At 31.8% G+C, this 12,918-nt stretch overlaps 1 protein-coding gene across 2 annotated transcripts in view; it reads right to left on the bottom strand.

Annotated features, from left to right (window-relative positions):
• PCDH11X (protocadherin 11 X-linked) overlaps positions 1–11,986 on the bottom strand; it is a 39,469-nt gene extending 27,483 nt beyond the window's left edge. Inside the window, exons 1-3 of one of the 2 annotated variants that reach the window (XM_045471392.1) lie at positions 11,846–11,986; positions 7,760–10,300; positions 3,144–3,560 (exon numbers count right to left, since the gene is read on the bottom strand). In XM_045471392.1, the coding sequence (XP_045327348.1) occupies positions 3,516–3,560; positions 7,760–10,300; positions 11,846–11,959 (2,700 nt within the window). In that variant the 5' untranslated portion in view covers positions 11,960–11,986 and the 3' untranslated portion in view covers positions 3,144–3,515. Of the gene's footprint in view, positions 1–3,143; positions 3,561–7,759; positions 10,301–11,845 lie in introns of those variants that run through there. The other variant, XM_045471395.1, reaches the window with a different exon arrangement.
• Positions 11,987–12,918: the final 932 nt, after the last annotated feature.

The raw sequence follows: 12,918 nt of genomic DNA, 5'->3' as shown, positions 1-12,918 counted from the left end.
ATGTATACACAACACATACACACACACACACACATACACACCACACACTGGAATATTACTCAGCCATAAAGAAGAATGAAATCTTACCACTGCAATAGCATGGATAGAGCTAGAGATTATTATTCTAAGCTAAATAAGTAAGTCAGGATATCATTAATATGTAGAATTTAAGAGACAAAACAAGGATTAAAGATGAAAAAATAGTGGGAGAGGCAAACAAATAAACACTCCTATCTATAGAGAACAAACTGATGGTTACCATATGAGAGGTTGGTGAAGGGATGAATTAAATAGGTGATGGGGGTTAAAGAATGAACTTATCCTAATGATCACTGGGTGTTTTATGGACATGTTTAATCAATATATTGTACACCTGAGACTAATATTACACTGTATGTTAACTAAATGGAATTTAAATAACTTAAGGAAAATAATTATTTTGAGTGCTTGTAGGAGTGAAGGTACATAGTACATTGTAGTCCATCAATTAGAGAGTCTACTGATGATTCAATATACTAAGTTCACTAGAAATTTCTTTATCTATGATGACCAGTCTTAAGATTTGCTTTCCTTCTTTCTCTAGTGACAAAAATAAAAACCAGAAAGTTCAACAAGGACATTTCACTGGGAATATTCCAAGAGTCAATTAATGCAAACCCAAGAAATGGGAAGTATCTTAGACCTGATAAGCTAAAAATGTAATCATAACAATAATTAAATTAAAAATGCCACCAAATCAACTGATAAAAAAAGAACCAAAATAAGGAAATACATATTTTTGTTCTCTCTGGCTTTTGTGGAAAACTAGTTTCAATGCTGTGCATATTGTTCTAAAATGTTAATATTTTCTCAAGTATATACAAAGGGAAGGTCAAGTATAGTTAATAGTCAAAAGGAGAATTCATAATCATCTATGGCCCATGTATAAATATGGTTATGCCTCAAACATCTGGTATATATATGCTAATGTTTAAGCCTCAAAGAATAAGAAAGTCAATTTAGAGTTCTTTTTTTCACAAAATTTGTGTTATGAAAGTGTCAAATCACTGTATTGTACATCTGAAACCAATATCACACTATGTTAACTATGTGGAATTTGAATAAAAACTTTTTAAAAAGTTGTATTCTGAGAAATGAAGTTACTGACAGCTTTAAAAATAAAGTTTCTATTTTTATATTCTGCAAAGATGACATCCATAAAACTACTGAAGAAGTCTTTTAGAGATTCTGGGTAACTATTTCAAGACATTTTCATCTTCATATATACAAACGTGTGATAAAGAGTATTTCTAATTACAGTCATGAAAGAAAGGATCACTGGAGCTGAAGAAAAATGAGGTATTCTTCCTTAGCTCCTTCCTTAGGTGAGACCAGGTGGTCTTGACAGAAGCATTTAAAATGTATTTATATAATAATTACATGTGCCAATGGTCATAAAGCCACAGTTATTTATCACAGAACACTTGAAGTACTGATTAATTTTTTGGAGCATCATCGTTTTATTCAAAATTAAATCAAGACTATGAATTTTCGAAGCTCTTAGTTTTAGTACACCTTGATACCTGCAAGGCACTGACTCTAGTGCTATAAGTTGGTTCAATTTTGAAATTCTTTGAAATGATTTGAATTATATGTTTTTGTTTGCCTGTTTGTATGTTTTTTAGAGAGAGAGAGAGAGTGGGGGAGACAAGTGGGGGAGGAGAGAGAGAGAGAGAGAAGGAGAGAGAGAGAGAGAGAGAGAGAGAGAGAGAGAGAGAATCTTAAGTAGGCTCCATGCTCAGTGGGGACCCGACATGGGGCTCAATACCATGACCCTGGGATCATGACCAGATCCAAAATCAAGAGTCAGGCATTCAACTGACTGAGCCACCCAGGCACCCCTGAATTAAATGTTTAATTTATCAGGAAGAAATGAGAGCAGAATTATAAAATTATTATATATGAATAACTTTCACAAAGGTAAGTTTTAATTTTAAGTATTTTTCTACAAGAGTTATTGATAAGTATGGAATACAATATTGTAACTTACATGACATTTTCATTACCAAAAAAATAGTTACATTCACAGTCATAAGTAATGTTTAAAAATTTAGATACTAATTATGTCAATGAGATTGACATCATTGGAGGTATAAAAGATTCTGTATTGAGTAAATAGGAACACTAGATTTTAACAGAAGCTTGTTTAAAATATTACCTATATATCAAATATCTAAGAATTGTACTAACATTAAATGCTAAATAGAGCATAAACCTCTTCTAAATGTGTTTACATCAAAAAACACTTCAAATAATACATTAATTTAATGTACATACATAATAAACCAAATCCTACTCACACTTTGCAAGGTAAAATGACACACAAGGAAGCATTTGAATGAAAATCCAGGAAGCATGTGCTGTGTTATGATTATAAAGGTCCTTTATACTCCCTTTTGTCCCAAGAAATCACTTAAAAATATGTTAAGAGTATCAGTATGTCGTAAGCAGCTTAAAGAATATCACAGAAAATTGGGACGTCATTCTTTCTTCAATAAAATTTAAGATACCCCCAATTCAAAGCAGTTAGTCCTTTGTGTAGTAAATGAATTAATTGACATACTGAGAAAAATTGGTTAATTTTAAAGGACAAATTATTCAAAGCTATGAAATGTATTCAGTAATTTAATGCCAGAGAAATAAAATAAATGTCATTGTTTAGGTGTGACTCGTGTGCCTTATATTTTCCTAGGTAGTTTAACAATTGAGATAAAAACTTTTTAAATATCCTATCTAAATCTTTGTTTCTACTCTCATATGACTAGAGTTATATCAGGGAGTATAAAAAAGTTTACATTCTACTTTCAAAATATCAAGAATTAAAAATAAATTCTCCTTTTAATAAATACGAATAGAAAAAAAACCTTTTTTTCAGTATTTAAAGAAAAAGGAAACATAATTTCAACAAAATAATTTTGTAATAAAGTGGAACAACATGATTGCAATCAACCTAAATTCCCAATAAGATTATTTAATATCATCCAACTTTTAAGCAGAGTGATTGGTAGGTAATTATAATTATTTTTCAGCAACACTATATTAGTGATTTTTTTTTAGAAAAAGTAAAGTTTTTTCTTGTTTGTTTTTGGTCTTTAAAAATTCTCTTGCCCTGGATACCTTTCCTTTCAGATAGGGCAAGTAATTCCATGTTTCATGATACATTAGCCATCAGTTTCTACAAAACAGCATTGTATTACATTATTGCTGTTGACATTTAGAGTAAGTAAATGGAGAAACACCTTGATAAAACTTTTATCACTGCACTGTTGCTTCCACAAATTTTAAATTTTTATGGCAAGATTACAGTTAAAGTAAGCATAAGGTTCATTGGAACATCATTTTTACAATATCTTTGTTTTGCTTGCCTTTAATAATGGGAAATTCAGATTACAAAATCAATGATCTTGGCCAATTTTGAAACCATAAATTATTGGAGTTTTTTGGAAGAGGAATGGAATTATGTTGTTCCAATAAAGTTATATCTCACTGCAGATTTCAATAGTTGATATCCTGGAATCAGTCTAGGACAAGAAAAATAACAAGTTATCAAAATCAAATGGCTATGTTCTAGGAGCCTTAGCTGCCAAGCATGCTAAATACTTAAAATTCACATTAATAAAATACAGATGCACAAAATCAAAGTTATTAAATTAACAAATAGCACCAATTCTATTCCAAGCTAACTTAGACTCTTGCTATCATTTTGAATCCATGTATAATACCTACAAGTGGTTACATCCATGAATTATCTTATAACTATATAAATCTTCCAGTATTCTTTTTACATCATTCCTAAAACAGAAATTGGTTAGAATTTTTTTTAATAAAATACCTCAAGTACATGTCTAAGACAGTGACTTAAAAAATGGTATTTTCGTTTTTATTCTCCTCTATTTTTCAAGTGTATATTGTCTTCACGATATTTTAATGGAATAAGTATTCTAAGCAGGACTTCTTTTATATGAGAATTATCAAAATTTATTCTAAATTGGTTATATTTAATGTTTTCTAGTCATACCAATGAAATGCTATCTGTATGCTCTGAAAGATGTTAGTTGAAGGTAAACTGTAAAATGATCTTTTAAATTTCATGTTTTTCATTTCTGCTACAATATATACAAAAATGCCTTTCAGAATATATGTAAATATTTATTCTAAAGAAGAGCATCATATTTCCAAGTAATAAATGGTTTTATAAAAAAGATACATTTCTTATGAATGTTCTATAATTTTTCAGAACATCTGAGTGGAAAAATTATAGAAAATATTTTATTCCTTTTTGAAAACATGAAATTTCTGGTAAATCTCCTTATATTTTACAGTCTACTACAACCATCTCATTTCTTTATTTTCATTTTCTACTAGGGGAATAGTGAGCTAAATGTGAATATCACCCTAAAGTCTCCTTTTGAAAATATATTTTCCACTTTGTTTAAAATTAATTGGAACATTTTTGCCTTCTGCTAACAATATTTTATTTCATTGTCATAATTTCCTTAAGGAAATTGAATGAATTCTTGTTCTTTTGGTTGACACTTTTCCCCACTTTATGTGATATTTCTTTAAAAAGAAGACATCTATTGTACTTGAAGTTTTAAATATATCAGTTCTTTTTCAGTACTTATTTAGCATTCTGCAACATAAGTAAATGCCTAACCTGGCTTTAATCAGAAATTGAAGAATGTATATAGAAAGAATGAAAATTATTGCAAATTTAACACAAAATATAAGAATTCAAAATATTTTAATATCATATTACTCTGCCTAAGTTCATCAGTTAATGTCCAGCAGATATTTAGTAATTTAGTAATGTCAACCAATGACAGAAAATAGATAATTTGTCTATTTTTTAAGATGTGAAAAAATAGAATAAGCCATCAGATAATTCATTGATTGTAAGATGGCCCCTTTAGTTAATAAAATCTAGTGATAAACAGGAATTAGCATTTACTTTTTGTATTTTGCCTATCTCATGAAGTTATTTGTCCTGTTAAGATTTCTTAACTAAATAAAAGAAAATGGCATATTGGAAAAAGTTATTAATTTAACTTTTTAAGAATTACAAAATATCAAAAAATAAAAATAAAAATAAAAGAAGGATGATATTTGGAAAATATTTCAATTTTTTTCTTCATCAATCATCTATCCCATTGCTTACTGCATGTTCATATTCTCAAGTAAAATAAGTCTAGCTCATAAAACATCTCTAGGCCTTCAAAAACCATTGAAACAAGAATTCACTCTTTTAACAAACTTCATGAGACAATCTACTAAAAGTGATAATCTGCAAATATAATTCAAAAACCCCACCCTCTGTATTTACACATTTTTAAATGAGTCAAAAATTTAGTTCTGGGAAAAGTGCCATTAATATACACAATACATGGAGCCTGTTTCCGATTCTGTGTCTCCCTCTCTCTCTGCCCCTCCCCGTTCATGCTCTGTCTCTCTCTGTCCCAAAAATAAATAAATGTTGGAAAAAAAATTAAAAAAAAAAAAAAAAAAATATACACAATACACACACACACACACACACGCACACACACAAGATACACAACACAATGTGTTCTTCATAAAAGATAATTTTCTGTTATTTCTGTTGAGGAGAATGTTTATAAAATACAATAATAGCAATAAAATTGTAAAACAATAGCACCTTTATGCATGATTAAATAGAAACCAAAGTATACTCTGAGGAGATGTAAGGCGTCTGTTGTGTTTGTCACTCATCTAAAATTCACCTAGGTAGGAAAAGATGGGGCTCATTTGAACTGTAGAAGTAAACACTACCCAGTAAAACCAAAGCATAACAAACTCTGTACACAGAGAATAGGGTACTATTTTACTGTCTTAAATATCATAATTATGGACCTATTGTAACAAAAATGCACCCACAACTGGATTAGTATCTTAGCTTCACTGTGTGATAAAGAAAGATTAATGTTATTGTGTAATTTAACTATCCTTATTCTTGAAAGACCTGGATTCTTAAAAACATTTCCTAAAGTATGGTGAATTATTATTATCTTTGTTATTTTGAATTCTGATAGTCTTCTTTATTATCTCAAACTTTGGTGAAAAGAAACCCATTTTGACTTTCAAATTACAACCATTTTATTAAGACTGAATAGGTTTTCAAAAGCCTTTATTTACTGAAACTGGGACAAAGACCTTTTTAAAAGTAGCACATACAAGACAATAAAATCAACACATGACATAATTTCCAAAGAAAAAAATGTAAATCCCATGGCTTGAATTTATTAAGGAAGTAACCATACTTAAATCATTCAATTTACTTATGAATTTCTAGATACATTAATAGTCATTTCTCACAGAGTACAGATAACTCACTGTGTAAACTCTTGTTTTCTTAAGTTTATTGGGTTTTAAATTATTATACATACTCCAATTATTATATATACTCCATTGTCTTAATAGGCCAATACTTTCCTTCAGGCCCATTAAAGAAAGCAGACATATTTCATTTTCCAAAAGTAATTATCTTTTAAGAATGTCTCCTGAAGGGCTTTCAATACCTTGTACAAATATGCAAATACTTAAATGGATATCCAAGATAGAGATCTCATATATATTCCATTTTCTGGCTTGAATATGACAATGAGTAGCACGTCTTTATTTATCTAATCCCATTCTTGTTACATTGTGTAAAGATTTTATGAAACAACATAATGTTTGTTTCCTAATATAAACATAACATCCTCTTTTCATTTTGGGAGTTTGGGAGCATAGTGAATAGGGAGAATATATTGATGCTATTTTAGTATCTTGAGCAGACACATTTTCCCAAGTGAAGCTAGGATTCCAAATACCATTAAGTACTAAGACCTTCTTAACAGATTCTAAAAAGCTTTACTGTGATGTGTCTAACACTGATTGTTCTGATCCTCATACACAAAATAGTACAAAAGACAGTGCCAGGATCCTTTATTTTAGAGTCTTTCCAGTATATTCTCTAGCATGAAGTGCCATACTCCCATTTGCAAACAATATTGTCTCTGTTATAATCATCATTCTGCCCCCACTTTCTTTTTTTTAATTTAATTTTTTATTTTTTAAAATTTACATCCAAATTAGTTAGCATATAGTGAAACAATGATTTCAGGAGTAGATTCCTTAATGCCCTGTACTCATTTAGCCCATCCCCCATCCCACAACTCCTCCAGCAACCCTCAGTTTGTTCTCCAGATTTAGGAGTCTCTTCTGTTTTGTCCCCCTCCTTGTTTTTATATTGTTTTTGTTTCCCTTCCCTTATGTTCATCTGTTTTGTCTCTTAAAGTCTTCATATTAGTGGAGTCATATGATTTTTGTCTTTCTCTGACTTACTAATTTCACTTAGCATAGTACCTTCCAGTTCCATCCATGTAGTTGCAAATGGCAAGATTTCATTCTTTTTGATTGCTGAGTAATACTCCATTGTGTGTGTGTGTGTGTGTGTGTGTGTGTGTGTGTGTATATATATATATATATATATATATACACACACACCACATTCTCTTTATCTGCCCCCACTTTCTTACTATCAGGAGTCATTTTATCTGATTTTCTACCAAGCATAAAATGAAACTATATATCTATTTGGATACTTCTGCCAAATAAGATCATTTTGACTGTTGGAATCAATATATTCTATTTCAACTGAAAATAATTTTAAAAATTTAAATAAAGTTAGAAAAGTTAGTTAGAAACTTGGATTGCCTACCGGTCTGGTGTGTATAGACGCAGGAGTCTTGAAAGTTGTCACTGAATAGCTGTATTCAGAAACACTGTAAGGATCAGAACTGCTGGAGGAACACTTGGAGATGGAATCACAAGCCACAGAAGTGTTATCAAGAGGCAGTTCCTGGATGATGTGATGCTTCAAATTCAGGGGAGTTTCAGGCTGGATCTGGAAGGCAGGCTGTGGAGAGGCAGATTTGTAATGCCGGGCCAAATCAGGGATGTCAGGCTTGAAGGTAGTAGGTATAGTGCCCCAATTGTACTTGCCCATGGTTTGTTCTTCCAGTTGAATGGGAAAGTCTAGTGTGGCACTGTTTCCATCATTCTCAGAATCATCTGCCTTAGTTTCTTCAATAGTGACAAAGTTAAGCAGCAAGTTCTTAGGGGCATTCTTCTTCTTCTTCTTCTTCTTCTTCTTCTTCTTCTTCTTCTTGTTCTTCCTCTTCCTCTTCTTCTTCATCATCATCATTATCATCTGTTTGTTTTCTGGATTTGGAGTAACCCATTCGGAATTCTGCTTGTTTTTATGAGCAGTCTTAAGGTGTGGTGATTGGCAGCATCTTACTACAGCAGTAATGAAAATAACAATGATGACAGTTATGGTGCCAGCAATAATAGCAACCGTGATCTTGACATAGTCACTGGTTGGTGAGGATGCATCAGTTGTCTCAGTATTTGGGGTCACTGGTGTTTCAATGTTTTTGTGCACCAGTTCATGAATCAGTGTAGCATTGGTCACTGACTCATTCACAAATAGATTAACAATTACAACATTGAAGAGAGAATCAGGTTGTCCTAAGTCCTCAGCTTTGACTACCAGTCTGTGTAAACCAAGGTCTGTAACAACACATTTCTCCTTCAGTGTTATGTTGCCTGTTGTTTGGTCAATTATAAATAGACCTTTTGTGTTTCCTCCTACAATGTTGTAATGAAGCTCTGCATTCATGCCAGTGTCATCGTCAATAGCAACTACTGTGAAGACCACTGTGCCTGGATTAGTGGATGGTAGAACCAATTCATAGGAGTTGTTGGAAGAAGGGACAACAAAAACTGGTTTGTTGTCATTGACATCAACCACATTTATTGTCACTTTGGCAGTTAAAGAATGTGATACCTTACCACCATCCTCAGCCTTTACATAGAAAGTATAAGATTCTTGCTTTTCTCTGTCAAACAAAATATTTGGTTGGATAACACCAGTTTGAGGATCAATGGTGAAGTCATCATTCACATATAAAATAGAGAGGGTGACTGTAGAATTTTCTCCATAATCAGGATCAGTTACAGTGATTAGTCCTACTGTGCCATGTCTTGGAAGGTTTTCTGGGACATAGAAGTTGTACTCATTGTGAGTAAAAATTGGACTGTTATCATTCTGATCAAGAATGGTCAGTAAGACTGTGGCATTGGTCATGAAGGATGGTATCCCATTATCTTTTGCCAGAACTGTGAAGGAATATTTTTCTTGTTTCTCTCTATCTAGTTTCTTCCCTGCAGTTAGAATGTCTGTACGATGATCCAGGTTGAATTCAGATGGAGCGTCAACACCTAGAAGATAATTGATTTCAGCATTGTGCCCACTGTCTGCATCCACTGCACTTAGTTTTGTCAACTTGGTGCCAGGAGAGTTATTCTCAGGAACAGAAAGACTTATAAAAGGCTGGGTGAAAACTGGAGCATTGTCATTTTCATCTTTGACTTTGACAAGGAGCATGGATGATTGATTCAAAGGAGGTTTTCCAGCCTCTACAGCTAGCAATTTAATGGCATATTCTCTTGTGGACTCATAGTCAAGATATGCAGCAGTCTCCAGGAGGAACTGATTACTGAACACTGGCCTTAATCTGAAAGGGACTTCGTGATCTGTGAAGCATGTCACCCTGCCATTATGGTCAGCATCTTTATCTGTCACAGTTATGAGAGCAATTTTGGTGTTAAGTGGAGCATTTTCTGAAAGAATCACAGTACCATTGATTGGATTAATGATGTATCTTATGTCAATTGATGGGACATTGTCATTGATATCTGTAACATTTACTAGAACCATTGCTCTTGCTGGCATCAATCCACCATCACTTGCTAAAACCTGTAACTTATGGTTTGGTGATTCTTCCCTATCCAGTGGTTCTTTGATTGTGATAAGTCCGGTGTTGTTGTTCAGGTGAAATAGTTTCTTGGCGATGTTGGAGACTAGATTGCTGAAATAGAAGTGAATCTTGGCATTTTCACCTATGTCGGCATCTGTGGCATGGAGTTGTGTTACTGAAGTACCTACAGGAGCATTTTCTGGTATACTGACTTCAATCTCATTCTCCTTGAATACTGGGTGGTTGTCATTTGTGTCAGCAACATTTATTTGCAAAATAGCAGTACTGGATCTTTGAGGAAAGCCACCATCTTCAACCTTTACTTTCATTACATATGTGTCCTTCTCTTCTCTATCTAACTCCTTTTGAACAATTAGCTGTGGCTTCTTGTCTCCTTCTGGTGTTTCAATGACATCAAGCCCAAACATACTTTGACCCTAGAAAACATACAATGAAACGTATTTAACTTATGTTATATAATGAGACCAGCTTTCAAATTATTAAAGTCACATGACATAGGATCAGCTCAGAAATAGGTGCCAGAAGACTTATATTCTAAGTCCCAACTCTGTCTATAACTAGTATTGTGACCACAAGCAAGTTGCTTAACATCTACAGGCATTTTTAAAATTAGACAGTTGTGCTATAAGTTGTTCTGAGAGTTTTTCAGTTCATAGCATTTTATGGCAATAAATGTAATTCACTTATGTAAAGTATTAAAATCTTCAAAAGGAAAAAGTATAAAAAGATGTCAGTGTTTCACATGGTGAATGAAGTTATAAGTGAATTAATCATGGTTACTCCAAATGTTATTCCAAAAGTAACAATCAAGTATAACGTATTCATCCAAGACAAGAACATATATCTAAAAGTACAGCTAAAACCTTTGATAGAAGGAGAAAATACACAAAGTCTGATAGGAATAAAACTTTGTGTAAAATACACAATATTTCCATTTGTTTCTATAGAAACAGGTATTAAAAACAAAATGTTATTGGAAATTAACAACACAATGTTATTTAATTAACTTTATTATTTTTTAATGAGAAAGCACAATGGACTGAAAATCACGTGTCAAAATTTCAATTTGGAAAATATAGCTTGGAACAGCACTATTTTCTCTGTATGTCCATGGAGTCAGAATATGGGAACGTTTAAAAAACAGTCTTCTCTGGTTCTGGCTACCTCTTAACCTCAAAAGAGGAAGTGCGAGTAATATAAAATTGTGAAATATTTAATGTGCATGACCTCTCTTAAGGGTGCTTATGACTACATGAAGAATCTCATATTCTGAACAAGTTTTTTAAATACTCAAATAACCTAATTTTGATAAAGTCCAATTTATCAATTTTTTAAATCTCTTCCCTGAACTACAATAAAATGAGCCCTACACAGATAAATAGTTATTTTGCTAAATGATTGAGTAGTACTGCTGATTGGCTCTCAGGGGCAGTCCTACCCAGTTATTTGTAGCATTTTGACAGAAATGAGTAAGACGAAAAGATACTGGAGGCTGTGAAGAGAAGATCAGAAGAGCACCTTAAGATTCCTATTATGTGGGTAATTTATAAATGTTTACAAACACACATACACACACACATAACTCAATATAATTTTTAATTCTTCAATAGAATTGTTTTACACAAAAGTTGCTGGCATGTGGCAGGGATCAGTTATTGATCTCTCATTTATGTGCTCTGCAAACAAAGAACAGGTTAATATATGAGAGTTTTGTTTCATAATTTTGTCATAACAGTGTATAAAATATGATCCTAAAAGTTAGAAACTAATGAATGATATTAGATTTCCAGGGGCGACTAGAATATATAGTAAAATTATGTGATTATATTTTTTAATTACCGAAGTGCTTTAATTGTCTCCATATAATTGTGTACACTACTCAAATATATCTATCTTCTACCTTTTGAACTGTTTGAAGATATTTCTGCAATTTTTTTTCTTTTGTGCTGAGATTTACTTACATTTTTATTCAAATCCAGAAACATAATATATATTGTTGGAATAATTAGATGTTCATTATTAAATTTAAAGTGGCCATTCAGAATGGTATCAGTTTGGGTCCTCTTTGCTGCCATCTTTTTCTCTCTTTTATCTGCTTTAATGAATTAAAAAAAATAATAGGTAACTGATGTGTATTGGTCATCTTGTTTTTAATTCAAACAACTAGAATGAGCATTTTATTAATATTTTATTCATATAAATCAATAAACAACCTACCTTTCGTTTGAATAAAGTGTTTAACAATGGAAACATTTTTCATGTCATATCAATTTATAAGTGTGAAAATTATCAAACTGAAATCTATTCTTATACTGCATATTTTAAGAAAAAATATAATTTTGTGACAATAATGTCAAATGCAAATACAATATTTACTATTATAATTTTATCAAATAAACTCAGTTATTAAAGATAATTTTATTTTGTAAACGTATTTGAAAAAATTTTAAGAAGGTTCAAACCTAAAATGTGTTATTTATGAGTAGAAAAAAGTTTCTAAGTTGCACGTCATAAAAAGCCATGGCACTTAATACTATTTTGCTAACTATTGTCAAACTTCAATATTTAGTGGTAAATACAGTCACAACATTCTTCTAGGCATTGGGGATATGGTAGTGAGTAATCATAGTTTATAAATGTAACAAAAATTAAGTTCTACTTAAAATGAGAAAAAACTGATGACGATCTAAGTATTTAATGTTATTTATACTAACAGATTTAGATTAACTACAGAATAATTGCATTTTCAATAAGAGCTATAGAGGGAGAATATAAAGTATTATTAAAGGTTATATAAGTGAAAACTAGCATATATAATATAGAAAGAACAAGAAAATACTGTATTAGAAATAATAAGTAAATACACTTAAGTTTTTTTTTAATTTTTTTAATGTTTATTTTATTTATTTTTGAGAGACAGAGAGAGACAGCATGAGCGGGAGAGGGCAGAGAGAGAGAGGGAGACCCAGAATATGAAGCAGGCTCCAGGCTCCGAGCTGTCAGCACAGAGCCCAACTCAGGGCTGGAACTCACG

Source organism: Leopardus geoffroyi, chromosome X, assembly GCF_018350155.1.
Source record: "Leopardus geoffroyi isolate Oge1 chromosome X, O.geoffroyi_Oge1_pat1.0, whole genome shotgun sequence".
Classification (NCBI taxonomy): Eukaryota; Metazoa; Chordata; class Mammalia; order Carnivora; family Felidae; genus Leopardus; species Leopardus geoffroyi.
Note: the sequence above shows the minus strand (reverse complement) of the source record. Positions and strands in the feature narration are given on the sequence as shown.